This window comes from Limulus polyphemus, unplaced genomic scaffold (assembly GCF_000517525.1).
Source record: "Limulus polyphemus unplaced genomic scaffold, Limulus_polyphemus-2.1.2 Scaffold2306, whole genome shotgun sequence".
Classification (NCBI taxonomy): domain Eukaryota; kingdom Metazoa; phylum Arthropoda; class Merostomata; order Xiphosura; family Limulidae; genus Limulus; species Limulus polyphemus.
The window spans coordinates 123,301-143,162 of NW_013667916.1; the positions used below are offsets into that span (position 1 = coordinate 123,301).

The following is a 19,862-nucleotide window of genomic DNA, read 5'->3' on the forward strand; positions in this document are numbered from 1 at the left end:
TTATATATATATATATATAATTGATATGTTTGCATTATTATTGGCATCCTAAGACTATAATAAACATTTCCAGACTTTGAACTGAGACGCTTCGTTGTTTGTCAAATATTTGCGCGATAACGTGTGGTTGGTTTGTTATCCAGTTGTAACATTACAGAGAAAAATAAATATAATGTCCTGTATAAGTAAGCAAGGCCTCGTTCTTCGCTTCATGTATGAAAACTTTATAAAATCAAGTTTAAGTTTTAAGACTAACAGATGTGTAGGCGTAAATAATATTGTGATACCAATATCAAGCTTCAGTCAAAACGTTTTAGGCCTACAAAGTAAACATAATCTGTATTCGCATCAGGTAGTATCACGTGAGCTTTCCCAAAAAGCTGGAGATGGGAATAAGCATGCTGATCTATCAGTCCAACGGGAAGAACAGATAGGTACATTTAACTTGAAGAGTAATTAAAGAGCATCTCATTTTCTGTTGCTTCCTTTAATTAATCAGTTTGTTTTTGTTATGCCTATGTCTGGACTTATGTTATAACGTTATATGACATAATCATGATAATGTAAATTTCTGACGCTAGTGATGGACGCGGAACATATTTTAAAAATTTGTATAGCTTGTTATGCTGTCATTTAACAAATCACTCTTTCAGTGTCATTGTCATGACTAACACTCACAGATTGACAATTTTAATATAAACTTTTATATTTAGATATGAACTGGAAAGAGTGCAACTTCACTGAAGCATTTTGTAAACTTTTTGAACAGTGCTTCTTGTGTTCAAAGTCACAAATTAACTTTTACTTCTGTAATGGTACATATAATTATTCATGATTTAACCTAATCTGTAATGTGAGTGGAGTCATGAGTGTACTATTTTTAAAGCTCTAATTATGACTTAACTTTAAATTAAGGATATTTTATATTGCATAATATTTTTTCCATTTCATCAGTAAACAAGTTGAAAATAGAAACAGTAAAGAGTTTTATAAGTGTTTATGATAATCTTGCAAATAGAAGTTTTATCAAATACAACATGTACTTACCTTTTCAGTAGAAATGTTTTCTTGGAATTTTTCATATTAAATATATAATTATTCCCAATAACAGCTATTTTGAAACTTCAGAGAACTCCTGTTAATAGTCTAAACTTGGAGTACCTTCAAAATCTGTACAACACAATTGATGAGCTAGAGAAAGACAAGTCATGTAGAGGACTCATCATAGCATCGGTAAGGTAGAATGCATCTTCCAAACAAACTATCAGTTAGGGTATTGCTGTAATGTTACATGTTATGAAAAAATGTTGACTGTAGTGTCCATCAGTGTTTAGAAAGTATTTTTTCTTTAATTTTAAAACATATTTATAAAAAACTGTATCACTGTAATAATATTTTCCTGTAACTTTAACCAGTTTGCTATCATTAATAAAGATAACATCATAAGTGTTAACATTTTTGTAACTTGTATCTTATGAGGTGTTATGTATTGAAAAGTTGACTATATACAAAATTAGTATGATGCATTTTCATGGTACTTTGTAAAATTCTTGAAAATGTGACTATTGACTTGCAAATTGGAAGCCAGTTTTACATTTGTTTCTGAAACTACTGTTGATGTGACTAGAACATTTTACACAAATTCAAAAATGTATTGCAGAATAGGTTTTACTCCCAGAAACTTAACACTTGGTAGCATGAAGAACACAATGAAAAATAAAATGAACCATTTGTTTGAGAAACTTGAGAGAGGATGAAGACTTATTGATACTGAAACATCTCCCCACTTTTAAAGTATTCTAGCTATTTTTTAACCATTGGTGATTTTAGTTCAGGTTGCTTAAAAGTTTAGCTTAAAACTGCTTTAAACTTTGTGAAGCATATATATTTATTTATGTCTTTTTGTTCATGATCAGGGCATTCCAAAGATCTTCTCTGCAGGACTTGACATAATGGAGATGTTCCAACCCACTGAGGTGCGACTTCGAAAATTTTGGGGAGCATTACAAGATTTTTGGTTGAAGCTCTATATGTCACCACTTGTAACAGTGGCTGCCATTTCAGTAGGCACTTTCTTTTCATTTTTGTCTCTTTAGTGTGATGTTCAAATGTTTAAATATGACTGCTAACCCTATTGTAAAAGCTATTGGATATTTTAATGTAGTGAATTAATTGTAATGTTTACTAGTTTGACACAAAACATGAAAAATGGGTCATCATATAAACAGTTTATAGATATGATGTAATTTGTTCTGTAATTTTACAAACTACACCTTCTGATGAGTAAGGTAAATTTTGTGTTATTTCTGAAAGTCAAAAATGCTGACTGAATATTTTAACTCATAATGAGACTAAAGTACAACCTATATTTCTGGGAAACCTTTATTTTTAGGTAGAAACCTTTTTCAGAAGCCAAAAGCATATGTAATAAGAGATACACATGTACCAAAAAATATTAATTTGCCTGTATATTACAGTAAAAAACACATTGGACCAAAAGGTTGGTAATTCATATAAAATTATAAATCTTTTAACAGATGGACCTGTAATCTACTTCAGGGGTAAAGGCTATTATTCTTGAAGAAGACATGTTCAACTGTTAATTTATCTATATTTATGTTTTTCAAATTTAAACGAGTGAAACATTTTGCTGGTGAACACCATCTCTCTATTCCTAGAAATACTCCCATGATTCAAATCTACACCACCCTACAATTTTAATAGATGACAGAGAAAAACCTAAAACTTAAATACTAGCTGGCCTCTTTAAATGAAACTTTATTTCTGTTAGCTGCATAAAGTCTTGAATTTTGTTTTATTTTTTGTATTTTTGAGTTATTTGTATGAAAGAAAGTTATGAAAGTCATACAGATTTAATGGTATTTTTGTAATTCATGAATATAAAGCTACCTTGATCCTAGGTTCTGCAGCTTAAGGGAACCATGTCCCCTTGTTTCAAAACAAAGGAGACACATAGAAATTTCGAGGGACTTCCTTAAAACATAGTTTTTCATATTGATAAGTATTATCAAGGAAGAACAATTATATTTATTGGATGGAATATAATTGTTTTGCCAGTTATTTTCACATTAAACAAGGTATTGTTACAATTGTGCAACAACACCTTTTAAGTTTCCAGTGGGGTAGAGTATTGTTGTAATGTTACATTTGAAAAAACTTTTGACTGTAGTATCCATCAGTGGTATTTTAGATGATATTTCAAGGTCTTGATCTCCCTTAAGTTGAATGAGAATCACCAGTCAGATGAGTAGTGCTAGTTACTGTTTGTAAATCTGATGTGTACCATTAAGTAAGAAATGTTAAATTTAAACATTACTACACCAAATCTCAAGTGAGTTGGTTAATGGGAGAATATTTTGAAGGAAGAGTCCAGTGAAACACAAATGTTGGGCATCCAGAAATTAAGTAAACACACATTATGTTTTGGTCTTGGTAATAAGTAAAGATTGTTTAAATTTTGATTTACACATTATGTCTAATGTTTTTATTTCTTCTCTTAAACTAAGTCAGTTTAGTTAAATCCAGTATTACTGTGTGATTTATTCTGCCTGTCCTCTCCATTATAAAGTGGACCTAACTAATACTCTTGGCAGAAATCAGTTTAACCTGAGAATACTACAACTATATATTTTAAGGATTTACAGATTTCAGGATTTTGACCAGAAACAGTGCAAAATAATAAAGTTGTAAAAATTGTTTTTACTTGTTGGTGTAATATTTTATTTCATCCTTCTATTAGGGTCACTCCCCAGCTGGTGGATGTATAATTGCACTTAGCTGTGATTACAGAATAATGACAGAAGGACCCTTTACTATTGGATTGAATGAAACTAATTTGGTAAAATTGTTTTTGGGTGTTATGTTAATAGAAGACATTTTATTGACATTTATCAAACTGAAGTACTTATTTCTGCAGATATGTTTTTATCAAGTTTAAATATCTGGATGTAATTAAAAAAAGTAATGACTTTGACATTCAGAGAGTTAAGTTAAAGTTTCTTATTGTTTATTAATATTAATTTTACTCATTTCATAATTTAAAGAATATCATTATGGATACTCAACAGCTTGTATTTTACTGATATTTACTCTAAAAGGTATGCTTACATTTTATTTAATTTCATAAGAAACTAAAAATAATCTAACCATTAGTTGTGTTTTTGTAAAGTTTCATCTTATTTTAAATCAGAATGAATATTAAGGGTAGAGTTGGACCATTTACAAAACATTTTATGATTTGTTGACAAGAGTTTACATATATGAGTAAGAATACAAGTCTTTTGATTTTTCTCTTAGCCTCAAAAATTCCATCAAAAGGTTTAAAGATTTATATAATCGTTTTCCAAAATTATTGTAATATTATTGTAGTGTGACATAATTTATTGTTATATTTTTTAAAATATCTGTTGTATCTTTATATTTGGTTATTAAGACATTTGATTTTATTATCTCTCTTTTTTAAGTTTTTCTTAATTTTTTTCCCCACAAAATTATACTTGCTGGAAGTAAGGGTGAGCATTTGCTAGGCCCAACAACTCAGACCACTCAGTATATTTTCTGAGAATAGTAAATTAATTCTGTCATATTGAGTGCTCTTGCACTTTTTACTTTCAACAATTATCACTTCTGTTGTAACTACAAAAATATTAAAATCAACGTTGTATTGCAGTTTAAGTGGCAAGATGCCTAAATTACTACTGTTCAATTAACTCGTGAGACCAGATTGCTATACGTATATCTTTCATTAGGCCCGTGCTATCAGCAGACATAAAGGAAGATAATTAATTCAATCTACGGTGAACATAGTGTGGTTAGAATATTATTTTTCATACAGTCTTCTAATTCTTGAAAATCCCTAAGGGATACAAAATGCAACGTTAAAACGTATAGTAGGCTTAATACTAATGTCTAAAGACAAATGAATTAATCATAATCATGCTTTGCCAGCTTGAAAAAGGAATTCACACCATAATAATTAAAGGAGGATGTTTGTGACACTAGATATTGTACAGAATCATAATGGTACATAATCTTAAATATTTAAAGCAAGTCATAAAGTTTAGGTGAAAGCCACAAGCACAGGGCTACAAAAGCAATTTAACAACCTTAAAAAATTTTCAATGACCCATTAGCCACCACCTCATGCTTACATATGTAATGCTCAGTGACCCTAAAAATGAATTTATAACTCTAATGGACCATCTATGATTCCTGGTGTCCAAACCTTTAATAACAGTAGAAGTATTAGTTGTATGATCAGTCAAGATCTCAGAGTAAACTCAACATGCTGAACATTTTTAAAGTTGGAAACATTGTGGTTTAAATAATGATTGTTTATTTTTGCATGTTAATAAATAAAAAATAAACCTCACTTTGTTCTGAAATTTATATTTTGTATTTGAAAATATCTAATGCAAATAGTTCATTGTACCTTAAAGTTACAGCATGCTGTATTTGTGCTTTTAATAATTGAAAAATTGGCATGCCACTTTTTGAAGACATAATTCAATGAACTTTTTTTTTATGAGTGATACTGCATCTATTAGATATTTGTTAGCAAAAAAAAACAAATTCACTGAAATTAAACAAGGAAAAATTAAGAGTATATAAAATGTTACTCTTTAGAAGAGCATAAATTTATAGACAAAACCAAATTTTTAGTTTATTGGTAGTTTTTTTTAGAAATTCTCTTCAAAATATATGGCTTTTAAACAAATATTTAAATCAAGTTATAGCCTACTAGGTCCAACAAATTATCGACAAGGTAGATCTAATTTTTAATTTTGTAATTTGGTTTATTTTATCATTGCATTGCACATTTAAGTGTAAATATAAGTTCTAGTCTGTTGAAAATAATTTGTCACCTGATTAAAGGGGTGGATGAAAAGCTGAGAAAGTATTGTTCATTTGAGGCAGGTTCTTGCATTTTTGGAGTAATTGACAGTAAATAAGTGCTGGAGGATGAAGGATTATTGTTGTTTAATTTCATGCAAAACTACTTGAGAGCTATCAGTACTAGTTATCCCTAAATTTGATGTAATAGACCTGAGAGAAGGCAGCCAGTCAGCACCAACCACTGTTAACTCGTGGGCTTTTGTAATTGAAAAGTGAGATTTGACTGTCACTCTTACAATGTACCCACAGCTCTAAAGGCAGAGTATATTTTTTGGTGGAGTGGACACAAATCGAGAAAACACATTTTGGCAAGTTAACTATTAGGCCAATCCTGCCTGAAGATGTGGTTCCTTTTGACTGTTCCTAATTGTTAAATACCTTCAGCAGTCATTTCGCTATAGCTTTAGGTTTTGTTTGTCTGGCTCAACCAGATCTGTTGTTAAAATCTTTATTGTATATCACAGCCTGTAACTGGATGAAGTAATTTTCAGTATCAAACCTCATATTGTGACATGTATAAAAATAATTTAGTTATAACTTTTGGTATCAAAGTATTTCTTGATATCAAAGTATTGTAACTATCATTTGTCCTGCTAATGAAATATGTTTTTACAATCAGTTTTATTTTTTCTAGAGAAATTAACAATTTTTTTAATTTTATATTTACAGGGAATTGTTGCACCTCTATGGTGAGTATTTGAGTAAATTTTACATTCTGATTATTTAATTTATTGAAAATCAGTTTTAATTTTCAGGTATTTTTGAGAAAGAAATTAATTAAAAGTTTGAAAAGAATACATCAAATTATATAAAGAATTATTTCTACCTTTTCTACAGGATATTCTACACTAAAGTGTTGGGAATTAATCACATTATCATTCACATTTCAAAATGTGGCATAACTTATAGAATAAAAATATGGATTTACCATATGTTATTGTTTTGTGGATCTTAGCATGACTATTTCAGCTCAACAATTAATTGAAGTCGATGAAATAATTTAAGTTTAAAAATTAACTTAAACTTTTCCCATCACTGGGGACGGGTACTTTTGCTTGTTATATGCAATGTAGAGAAAATAATAGAGTATAGAATGATAAATGTAATGCAGAATAACTAACAAATAACAAGTATTTACAAAATAAATGTATAGTTAACTTCAGAGTATTCTTGGTTTAGAATTTTATTTATTTGGTAAGCTTTCACTATATATATAGTTTAATACAGTTTTTTTTTCTAAACTAATTAAAATTTCTCTGTTGTCTAATGGAAATTACCTAACTAACAGGGTTTGTATGGGTTTTGGAATGTCTTGGAAAATTGCAGTAGCAATTTCCAGGGCCTGGAAAGTTTTGGAAAAATGAGAATTTACCCCAGAGTATTGGAAAAGTCATGGAAAATGAAAATTTTCTCCTGCCAGTTTTATAAGTCAGGGTTTTCCATAATTTGTTTATTTGATGATTACATCATGTAATATCTGATGGCAGGCCCTTCATGTTTTTTCTTAATGATGAGCATGCATAACTAGCAATTTGGATTACTTCAGTGGTACAAGGTTGAATGAGGCTGTTGATATCTGAGCCTTGCCATTCAAGCAATTATGTAATTGACTTGAATGTGTAATTGCATAAAATATTCTGGGCAACTGTATATTTAACAATGCATGGCTTCTTAAGGACAAATATGAGGAATGGCTTGTTATGGGTGCACATCGCCAAGAAGATAGTTGCAATATGTGCCATAAAAAATTAGATGTTGGCAGTATGGGCGAGTCCATAATAATAATCTATATGAAGGAGAAGAAGCATGAGGATAATGTACATAAATTGCACTCATAAACAGCAGCCACGCCGACTATCCACAGTTTGATATCGTCTGAATCTAGGCCAACGTTAGATAGAATATCGACAGTTAGGCCTACTGTTGCAACAAATCAATATGATGCCATAGTCCAGCAAGTGAGTGAATAATATTCCTAAGTTATCTTTAATATTAAAGATAATGGACCTAATTTCATTGATTTAAATACACAATACTATTTAATAAAGTTGTGTTATTTTGCAATTAGACTTTGAATGATTCACTTCTTTTCATCTAGGTGTCAGCACCTCATTATGCAATTAATTCATTACAGGGCAGACTGGATTCATATGTTTCAAAAGAAGATGAGTGGAAAGCTGAGGTTTTGTGGGTCCTGAAGACCATTGTTAGCTGGTACAGTTAGAAAAGCTGTGAAAACTTAAATAAACTGTTTAAAAGGATGTTCCCAAATAGTAAAATTGCATCCAAGTTCTCTTATGGACAGAAAAAATGTGCATATATGGCTTGTTTTGGATTGGTCCCATAAATAAAGCCAAATTTATATCAAAAGTTTGGAAAAGATACAGAATTTGTGCTCTTGTATGATGAATCCTTAAATGGTAAAAAAACCAAAGAGATCAACTTGATGTGTGTACCTTAGGTACTTTGACTCAGAAAACAATCTTGTGATCATATGATTTCTTGATTCTGTATTTCTCAGCCACACGGGGGCAAATGATCTCTTAAGCCATTTTTTACAGCTGACAAAAGAGCTTAATCTTAGTCATCTTTTGCAAATAGGGATGAATGGTCCAAATGTTAACTGGTCATTCCATGAGAAATTAGATTCAACATTGGGTCTTGTGGTCTCCACAGTATCCATGGGGCTCTTCGTACTGCTTTCAATGCCTCTGATTGAGATTTAGAAGCAATACTTAAATCAGTGTACCATCTTTTCAAAGATTATCCAGCCATACAGGAAGGCTTTGAGAAAATTACTGGGTCTCATACATATTCATTGAAATTTTGTTCTACTTGATGGGTAGAGAATGTACAAAGGGCAATTGAAATTATTTACAATTTCCAAACATATGTAAAAACAGTTGAAGCCAAATCAAACTATTACACAGTACCAAAAGTTAAGCATTTAATACTGTGAAATCTGCAACAAATGATATCCTTTCCATAGTAAAGTTATCATTTTATGTTTCAATATCTGAAAAACTCTCTTCAGATCTGACAAAATATCAGACTGACCACCTTGTAGTGCCTTTTGTCAGCTATGATCTTGAGTCTATGATCAGAAACCTTCTGAGAAGGGTTATAAAACATGATGTGCTTTCCAAAGCAGACACTGCATTTAAATTGTTGAAAATTGATTTAAGCAATACAGAAAATATCAAATCAGCTAAGCATGTTGATATTTACTTTTGGGCAACAGAAAATATGAAAATATTGATCGCCACAGAGAAAGCAACTCCAATAGATAAGCTTGATAAGAGATTATGAGTCTTTATGGCATGTTGTCAAACTCACTTTTATGCTTTCTCATGGCCAAGCAACTGTTAAAAGGGGCTTTTCTGTGAATGAAGGGTTAATACTTCAAAACATGAAGGATGTCTTCATTGTTGGTCAGCTGTTAATCTATGATTATGTGCAGTCAGTTGGAGGTATTATGGAAGTTCCTTTGTCGAAGAAACTGTTTACTGCTGCTCAAAATGGTAGGCAGATATATAACCAACACTTCGATCAACAGAGGGAGATGGCTGAACTAAATGAAAAAACACGGAAAAGGAAACTTATCCTTAAGGATGTTGCAAAACTTAAGGCTAAATGCCAAATATTCGAAAAAAGATATAGCATCCTTAATTGAAGCTGTTGAGGATTTCACTTACAAGGCTGAAAACCAAGGCAATTTGACTGATTTTGCAAAATCAAATAGTTGACAATATTTGATGAGAAACCTCTTTCTAACACTACATATTTAATTAATAATATTCATTTTTTAAATCTTCTGGTTTAGAACAACTTTAAAGACCCATAAATATATGAATAAAAAGGCTGATATTTTTTTGTGAACTTATATGACGTGATTTTTGGTGTGGCAGCATGATAACAGAAAAAAGTTTAGGAGAAATAATATTTTCTAACTTATTTTTGTTTTTCTTAACTAATATGTCCAAAAATTCTAAATTATTTTTTTCAGTTTCATTTTAGTAATTAGCAAAAACGAATAAGTTTTCTTTACCATGCCACCACACCACAAAAGTGTTATTGACATACCTGGGTCATATCTCTAGTTTAAGTTTAGCATTCTGTAAAGCATTAATTTCCAACCTATCCATGAAAATATCACACAACAAGGGAGATAATGGAGAACCCATAGCTAGGCCTAAAATCCGTTTATAGATCTTAAAAATTAAATTGAAAAAATGAATTTTCCACATGATTTTTGTTAAACTTATCATATCTAAAATCTCAATGACTGGAACATTATTCACTCATAACTTGTTTTTAAAACAATTAATACCTTTATCAATTGGTACTTTCATGATTAATGATACAATCTCAAAAGATACAAGTATATCATCATTAGTTAGTTTTATCTCATTTACTTTTTCTACAAATTCTATAGAATTTTTAATCATATAAGTTTTTGTCACTAAGATAAGAAAACTTGCATGGTAAAAATTTAGTTACATTGTAAAAGGATGAACCTATATTTGATACTGTGAGTCTATAAAAAATCTCCTACTTTATAAATTTTTAGCAAAGCATAAAATCGTACTATTACAAAACTACTTGGGACCAAATATTTGTTCTCTTGTGGAATTAGACTTATACTTTAACTTTTTCTTTATTCATTTGGTGAAGTCTACTGAGAGGGTTGTTTTGATCTTTTTATATATATATACCTTCGTTCAACAACTCCTCAACTTTCTTGTTATAATCCTCTTTATTTTGGATCACTATTTGACCACCTTTGTCAACTTTACAAATTACAGTATCCAAGTTATTTAACAACTTTAAGACTTGTACATTTCATTTTCCTTTAAATTGACTCTAGAATTACTAACTCTTTACATTCAGCTCTAATGGTATCAATTTTATTAATATCCTGAATTTCACTCAAACATGTTTCCATTTCTGTAATGAAGTCATCTTTTCGAAAATATTTGGGTTTGTAAGCAAGTCCCATCCCCTTGTTAAGTACATCAATCTGTTTATCATTTAATAAATTATTCAATTTGTTAATTATTTGACTATTTCTTATTAAGTTAGCATAAGGTTCAGGAAAAGGTTCCAATTTATATAGTTTTTCTTCTTTTTTATTGTCTCTGTTCTATAAAGAATTATACTTCTTTTCTAGGTTTAATTCATACTTCTGTTGGAAAGATGGTGAAGTATAAGTTACTACAGGAATTTTTTTAAAGTGAGTGAAAATAATTTCGGAACATGTTGTACAGCCATTTTTTTTTGGTTAGGTTCAAAAACATTTATGTGAACACATTTGGTCAGCGTCAGGCAGAATTAAGTCTTCAACTTGGTAAGCAGTTTACTGTTGAGGAAGCTTTACGACTCGGACTTGTGGATGAGATATCACCCAATGTTGAAGATACCATTCAGAAAGCACAAAACATACTGAAAATCTGGCTTCAAGTACCTGGTACATATGTTTACTATGATTAGATTAAGAAACGAGGATAAATTCTATATCATATCCCTTTTATTGTATGCTTTAAAATTCTGTTGAATGTTAAAACCTACTACTTTTATTCATACCATTTCTAAGCCTATTTAAATCATATTTCTTGAAATCCAAATTTACTGTTTATTATGAATTTATAATTTTGTAAATTGTTTGTATATGAAATAAATTGAATAAAATTTATAATTTTAAAGCATAGGATGGATTTTCCTCTATTCTTTTTGTGTTTTCCTGATTAATAAAAAACATTCAGGAAAACTTAGAGCAAGTTGTTAGAGAGTAAAATTAGTATGAATATATGTTATAAAAGTTTATCCTTATGTGAGGCTATCTAAATAGTCTGTTTCTAGCTTCTTTAAATAATTAGGTAATTTTTAGTTAAAGGAAGATTGCAGTTTAAATCATGGTTGTAGATAAAATCATCTAACATATTCTTGTTGTTATTAAGTATATTCTGTAAACCTCAGTAATGAACTAAACAACATCAAAGTGATGTATATGATGTTATGTTTAAACTATATATGTAAAAAAATTAATTTAGAATTTAACAAATGTTTTTACTAAATTTATTTTTTGTAACAGGGACAGCTCGCTACAGGACTAAAATTATGATAAGAGAAGAAACTGCAGAGAAACTAATAGCTACAAAACAGAAAGAAATAAATGAAGTTGTTCAGTTTATTATGCAAGATTCTACACAAAAAAACTTAGCTGCTTATCTTGAAAGCTTGAAAACGTTTAAACGCTAGCATAAAAACAGTGTAAATCTTGGTAAAGTATAAAGAAACTATGTATAAAGCCATTCAATTGCTATAATTTTTAGTTTTACATGAAAATCAAAAAAAGGATTTTCTCATATTTCAAGTACAGAATTTTATATTTTTGATTGGATTTACTCATAATTAATATCTTTATGGTATTAAGATACATACATGTGATTGTTATTTTATAGTAATAATTAGGAAGTGCTTGTATGAACCATTAAAAGTTGTGTTGCCAGATTTTAACTGTTATTTGGAATTGTCCATCAATAATGTAATCTGTTCCTGATCCTGAGTAACATACACAATTTAATAATTTTACAGAACTAACCCATTCCTTGTCAAGCTTTTTTGGAAATAAGCTAAAAAAAAAAGTCAAGTTTTTATTTCCCTTTTTGATAGCTTATACTTTTGCATTAATGAAACAAAAGTTCTTTTATGATCTGTTATTATATGTATGCACAAAATATACTCGATAAATAAATATCATATATCTGGATTTATACACGATACATATTATTTCAATAAAATTACAGTAAAGAATAGGAATAATTTTTCCAGTGTTTATGATACATAATTCAGAATAAATCTGATAAAGATTAGCATAAATAAGATTTCTAGTGCCATCTATAGAGCATTGATTGTCATTTATAAGAATAAATTCAGGCAAGTAACTAAAAATATGGTGAGAATATTTTTGAAACATGGAGGGCACTTGAATTATCTTGGGCAAATCACAGAAGGGGTTAAAGCAAAAACATTAGGCTTTCACATGTTAAAAAAAATGTTTTTTGGTACAAAATTAACAAATTTTAAACAAGACATTATATAAATCAACAGTTAATTCAAATTTTCTCCATAAAGTTTTCCTACTTAAAGAAAAATTGTTATTAAACAATTTAAGGAACAGTTTTATGGTTATTAGTGTTTAAGAGTTCATTGTCTTTTTGTAAGGACGTATAATGGGCCTAAACTTTTTTTTGGTTTTTCAGTTCATGACAAAAGAAAAATTTTATTTTTACCAAGGGTTTTGAATGTCCAGGTACTGTTAAGCTCTAGTAAGATATCATTTTCAGTCTGAGGAAGTCGTCGTTGTAGTGTTAATGATCTCTAAGCCATGTTTGTTTGTTTTTTGTTGTTGTTATTTTTTTCCTTCAAGTGCAAATCAGTACAACTAATAATAATAGCTTCACTGTGGTTGTGGATCATTGAAACAAATTTGTTGTTTGTGGTAAAATGTGGCATTAACTTGTTTACTGATTATTCAAGTTATTTAATTATCAAGTTGAATTGTTATACGAAACATTAAAAGTGCTCTTTCAGTATTAAACTTTATTGTTGCTTTTTTTACATTTTAATTTACAGGAAATGTTTTATTCCAAATCCTTCAGTATTTAAGAAGTTATTATTTCATGACATAATTTATTAAATAAATACATAACCTTAACTACAAGTAAATCACATGAACTCAAACATAAACATTCTATAAATCCATGTCAAGAACTACAGTACTATAATCTAAATTATAACCATTATATACATCGAAAATGCGTTTTTGTGCATATTTTAAGGGATTTGGATCACTTGATGTATATAATTTATACATTCAATCAGTATGTAAATATTCTTTAAAACTAATGAACAAAAAGGGTTGCCCTGTTTCTCAGTTGTTTAGTTACTACAGCAGTGAACGGAAATCTGAAACGTGTAAATACTGTAAAATAAAAACCTAAATGTACTTTTGTAAAAAACAATGAAACCAAATTTTAAATTTCTTTAAGTACTTTTAATCAGATTTCAAAAGCTTGAAGTCATTAAATAAACACAAATAAATATTAGATAAACTGTAAAAATAAGTGATTTGTTCAAATACTTTTCCAACATTTCATTCTTGGTATTGTACAATCAGCATTCAAAATTAATGATGTTTAAAATGTAGTATTATATTTCATAGACTGTTTTTTATGCTTCAGTTAAATTTTAAAGTATAAACTCAAGGAGCAATATGCTCCATCGTTTTCGGTATTAATAGTTATTAGTTTTCACTGCATATTAATATCAAAACATATTCTCAAGTTAAAAATTGAAGACGGCTTGGATTGGTAATGAAGAAGACTTTATTACAAGTTTAACAAACGTACAACGTTTCGTCATCATGAGTTAAACCTGTAATAAAATTTTATTCATTGCTAGTTCAAGCCGTCTGCAATATTTATTGTCTAAAAATGGGTTCCTGGTTATCAAATTTAATATTCCGAAGTTGCTTAGGAAACTATACCAATTTTACGACCTCATGTTTTCATAAATATGGACGTGTGTGTGACTAAGTGGTACAATCCTCAAAGTAAATTAGATTTTTGAGTGCATTTGTTTAGGTACCAAAACTTCATGAAGTTAAATGTTAGATTGCATCTCCCGAAAAGCTTCCTGTTTAATTATTAACCATTTAATAAGAAATATTACTTAAATTTATTAAAACTATTTTATTTAAACGTGTGTTTTTGTTAAAACTGTTAGGTCTATAAATGTAAAAAAATTAAACATTTATATAGATATATTTATAAATTCACATTGAACACAACTACAACAGTAGTTCCCCTTCTGTAGAGCGTGCACCTGCTATCACTAAAAGAGAGCCGCAAAATATCTTGTAACATCTAAATAAACTGATCGCTCGGATTGACTCAAATTTTAAGATGTCCCATAATTAAGAAGAGGAGATGAGTAGATTATTGACCTGTATATTTTCTATTTGCATTTCTGGATGGAAAAAGGATGAGTAATATAAACATACAATAGTTGAGAATAACTACGAGCAATGTAACATTTTTTCTACATGTAAGTATTCCACTGTTATCCTGATGTGTCAACGATAATTTTACAGATTTATAATGCTTAAATCCGGGGTTCGATTTCCCCCGCGGCAAACAGAGTGTAGATAGTTTATTGTGTAGCTTTGCACTAAGGAAACAATCGCCCTATGATGTGAGTGCTGTTAGTAATTCAGTTTAAGATACAATTCAGACAGGGGAAGACGGTACGATGAAATATTTTATACTTAAGATAGCAAAGGTTGAAAACTACTGGTTTACAGTATTATATCATATAAATTTATGATTTATTTTTCATGAAATCACTGTATACACTATATTACATGGCCGAAAATACCATTAAATTATATCTCGACAAATTATTAAACTATAAAGTGTATATATATATAATATACGGTTCAAATACCACAATATTCAGAGAAAATATAATTGAACGTTTTTTCTAATTTTTACCTACTCCCATTGTAAATTAAGAACTAATATATCTTAGGATGCTTTCGTTTTAACCCAAGTATGGTTAGTAGTTAATCCCTACAGGTTTTGTATGACGACGCTGTACGGTTTGTGTAAAAAAAAAGATTTAAAGAAATCGTTGCATGAAATCGATAAGTTTTTTTTAAACTAGTTTAAGTAAATGTGAACCAACAAGTAGAAAAGTTACACAAACTATCCAAATCATAGGTTGTTGGGGTACACAACAGATTTCGCTACCAGTCCCAGGTTACTTCCTTTTAATTGGTAAGATTTTCACCCATAAGGTAATATTTTGAACATAATCATATTTTATGGATACTAAGTTGTGTAATATAAGAAAGGGACAGAGTTCCACGTGGAGATGTCCTTAAGTAGCCTTAAAAATGTGAAAAAATAACTTAAAACTAACTTGAAATCGTAAAACCACGAGGTCCGTCTTACTTTATTTATTTATGTATTTATTTCTGCAAGGGGTAAACGACCACGTTTCCCCCTTAAAATAGCTATGAAAACAATCCCGTATTTAATGTAAATTATGAATACATGCAGAGTAAAATACTTTGACTCATAAACAATAACTCGCACCAAAACATTACACAGGAAACACGTCCTTTTACGTAGACTGAAAGCATCGTACGTTTCGCAAACTAGTAATCTATATTAATAATAACATGAAAGTTTAGTAAAATGGGAATCTCAATATGGAACTCTTATCCAAAAACTTTTTTTTTCTAACGGGTATTTACATTTTTCTCTAAAGACCTATCTGAATTACTAATTAAACATAAAATATTCACACAACACCGGAAAAAAAAAGAAACTGAAAGTTTAAAACGTATCTGGATATAATTTCAAAATAGAAAAAATTCCCAAAAGTACAGGAAAAAAATTTGAGCAAGACACTAGTATTCTAATTTAGCCATTGGAAAAGCCAGAGATCACGTAAAAGTCATTAAAAAATGTAGACATTAACATAAATAAACAACACAAAATACACACCTTTACATTTTGGGAGTTTATGTTTTTCATTCATAACATTGTGGTGGGTAACTCAGAGTTAAAGGATTCTCCAGTGTAAAATATTGCTATTCCAAAAAAGTACGTTTACCATTGAATATAGGTCCGGTAAAAAAATAAGGAACTGTGCTGGTGATGTTCACATAGTGCTGTGTTTTCTTACAGCAAGATTCGAACAAATTCTGGAGAATAAAAATAAATTCATTACGTTAATCAAACACTTGTATTTCAGAAGAACATTAAGTAATTTCGATAATTTCATATGTATTATTTAAAACATAAATATTACCTTCATAATTTATTCTTCCGTCGTTGTCTATGTCCGTAATTTTTATCATCTCGTCGAGTTGAACTTCTGACATTGGTTCACCAATCATCTCCATTGCAACTCGTAATTCATCCTGTTCATGTAACGACAAAAACAAATTAAAAACGAATTTCTAAGTCAACCGGATTAATTGTGCACTTTTTGGTAACAAAAGAAAATTTATACGAAATCAGGAAAAGTTGGAATACAATATAGGGATCAAGATCCGAGAAGTCTTTCGCGGTGGCTTTTTTATGGTTACAATGGTCGTAGTGGCTTTCTATCTTCCCAAAATTAACAATTCTGGTTATGGCTGTCCACAGACATATTTCTTTTCGGCCAATTTTTGACATTTTAATTAGCACGAAAAATAATTTTTCTCTGGCCCGTTTTTATGACTTGCTTTCTTTACAACTGGTAGAATGTGGAGCATTTTACTACCTCAAGTAAACTTTGAGATACGTGCAGTTTTTACAGAAAATCTGCCGGTATTCTTTACAGTTTCAGATGGTTATTTGCTTCGCGAGAACCTTTGTAGATATTGTATTACAATAACATCATGACCTCAAGCAAAGTTCAGTAAACATTTTCATCTACCAAAAACAGAAAATAATTGTATCTTCTCCAATTCTTTTAAATTTTTGTGTTGGATTCCTCATAATATAGTGTATATGCTGTGAACTTTGCCAGAGAATTGAGGAAATACCGGATATCTAGAGATAGAATACAGCATTGGTATGATTCACTCACAGACTCGTTGTTAACACATCGTAAGAAGAGATTCGTAAATAGCAAAAACGAGGCTATTTAAAGACAAAACTTCAATACTTTTTAAAATGAAGAATAACAAATAATATTGAAATAATTAATATTAGTTACTAAGCCAAAATTTCAAATAACTTTGGTAGTTGTTGAACTTAATGCTACAGAATTACCGTTACAACCGTGCTGAAATCAGTTAGCAGCTCGAATTATGTTCTGGTATAATATATCCATAGATCACCCGAAATTTATTTTTTATTCAGATTTAATTGTTTCAACTATTTAAGAGCTTACATCCTCTCTGGAACAACAAGCGCTGCACGAAGTAAAACCTGTATATAATCTAACTGTATAAGATACAGTTTTCACATGAGTTGCTTGTTTGTTTCAGAATTTCGCGTTTTCAGATTAAGTCATCTAAAACGTATTTATATTTTCTTACCATACCAAGGGAAAATATAATAATGATTCATACAAACTGCCGAATAAATTAGCCATTTTTTATAATCTCTTTCTCTCTTATTATTCTGACTCGAAGAAACGGGTTGCTTGTTTTTGGATATTTTAGGACAATTAGAGTTAGCCATCCCTGATTTTGAACTGATAGAGTAGAGGAAAGGCAGCTAGTTAACAGCATCAAACACCAACTCTTTGGCTGCTCTTGTCTGACCAAACAGTGGGAACTCTTATAGCACCTCCCGGTCTCCAAAGTGCAACCTGCCGTGAACTTTGATCTTTCAAATTGACAATCCAGGCATGTTATCTACTAGGTTACACACGGTCTATTTTCAGTTGAAAAATAATAATATTTACAGGTTAAGTTTAGAACTTACCCTACTGATAAAACCGTTTTTGTCTTTGTCGAAAACCCTGAAGGCGGCGAGGAGATCTTCCATGACGTCATCTTTCATTGTGTTTTGGTGACGGGCCATCCATGACAGAAACTCATCTTCGCTGATGAGACCGTCATCTGCAGAAAAATGTCAAACATTTAGCTGAATTGACATAGAAAGTTGACGCATTTTTTTTTTTTTTAGTGTAGCACAAAATCGACAAAGAATCTGAAACTATACTCTGTAATATCAGATTGTTTTTTATTTGAAGATACTGGAATTAGCACAAAAATGCCCGTTATTACTAGCCTGGAAATTACCAAACATATCAGTAAACTTTCCTTATGTTTCTTCTTATTCTGAACCGTTAATTCAGTGACGAATGGAGAAATCTGTGTATAAAGTGATGTATAGAAAGCTAATGATTGAAATCTTCAACTACACCAGGGATGTCCAACTTTGTGCTAAGTTCACATAATATTTTGATTGTAGTCTCAGGAACCGAATACTATTGTTATCGATGAAACAAAAAGAATCATGGCTTAATCAAATTTGTTTGTTGCCACAGTAATACCATATTTGATAACAAACATTTAGCAACTAAGTCTCAAGTCAAGGGTGCTAAAGATGTGAATTTTTGTTATTCATTTATTTTGAATTTTTGCTTAACGGTTAATGAGTCAGTTGTTGAACAACCCAGAATTAGACGATTAGAAGTTTGTTTGTTTGTAGTTAAGACAAATTAAGCTACACAATAGGCTATCTATGCTGTGTTCACCGCGGTATCGAAACCCAGTTTTTGGCATTATAAGCCTTCAGGTTGAGGAGGCACCATCAGAAGTAACAAAAATAACGACGTAATTGACCGCATCAAGGTTTCAGCATTAATTTTATTTCTGATATTTTTGTAAAGTATGTCAATAGAGGTACCAAAGGAGTTTATTTCTAGTAGACCCTAAAAACAACGAAAATACAATTTCTAAAGATAATCGAATGAAAAAGGATTGTTACGCTGTATGTATAAATCATTGAACATATGATAGAAAGAAAAACATTTGAAGGGTAGCAATGTAGAAGGTAAAGCAGGCAGTAAAAAAATTGGATTATAATATGTTAGAATAATTTATATTGTAAGCAGCAGGTATTAGATACTATGAACTTGTTAAAGGTTGAACTACATGAATATGTTGTGTACCATGTAAGCAGTGATTGTTACTAAAAACGAACACATTTAATGATTATCAAAAGAACAGTGTGTTTGTTTGAAATTAAGCACAAAGCTATACAATGGGCTATCTGTGCTATGCCCACCACGGGTATCGAAACCCGGTTTCTAGCGTTCTAAGTCCGCAGACATTCCGCTGTGCCTCTGGGGGGGGGGGAGCTCAAAGAACAGAAAACAAGTGGAAATAAATCTGAAAGAAGCAGTTCGGTTTATTTGTTTGTTTTGAA

General features: G+C 30.2%; 2 protein-coding genes across 4 annotated transcripts in view; one reads left to right on the forward strand and one right to left on the reverse strand.

The window, feature by feature from the left end:
- The first annotated feature begins 63 nt into the window (after nucleotides 1–63).
- Nucleotides 64–13,516, forward strand: LOC106466572 (enoyl-CoA delta isomerase 1, mitochondrial-like). Its single transcript, XM_013926865.2, has 7 exons — nucleotides 64–434; nucleotides 1,112–1,233; nucleotides 1,917–2,063; nucleotides 3,761–3,859; nucleotides 6,586–6,605; nucleotides 11,202–11,383; nucleotides 12,008–13,516. Exons 1-7 carry the CDS (start codon nucleotides 173–175, stop codon nucleotides 12,172–12,174), a joined length of 999 nt encoding a protein of 332 aa, XP_013782319.1. The 5' UTR covers nucleotides 64–172; the 3' UTR covers nucleotides 12,175–13,516.
- Nucleotides 13,517–13,610: 94 nt separating this feature from the next.
- LOC106466573 (calcium-binding protein E63-1-like) overlaps nucleotides 13,611–19,862 on the reverse strand; it is a 49,534-nt gene continuing 43,282 nt past the window's right edge. Inside the window, exons 5-8 of one of the 3 annotated variants that reach the window (XR_002612242.1) lie at nucleotides 18,411–18,547; nucleotides 16,798–16,909; nucleotides 16,491–16,690; nucleotides 13,611–13,884 (exon numbers count right to left, since the gene is read on the reverse strand). Coding sequence is in view for 1 of the 3 variants with exons in the window: in XM_013926866.2 (XP_013782320.1) it covers nucleotides 16,668–16,690; nucleotides 16,798–16,909; nucleotides 18,411–18,547 (272 nt within the window). In the remaining 2 variants the exon portion in view is untranslated. Of the gene's footprint in view, nucleotides 16,691–16,797; nucleotides 16,910–18,410; nucleotides 18,548–19,862 lie in introns of all 3 variants that reach the window. The other 2 variants (XR_002612241.1, XM_013926866.2) reach the window with 2 other exon arrangements.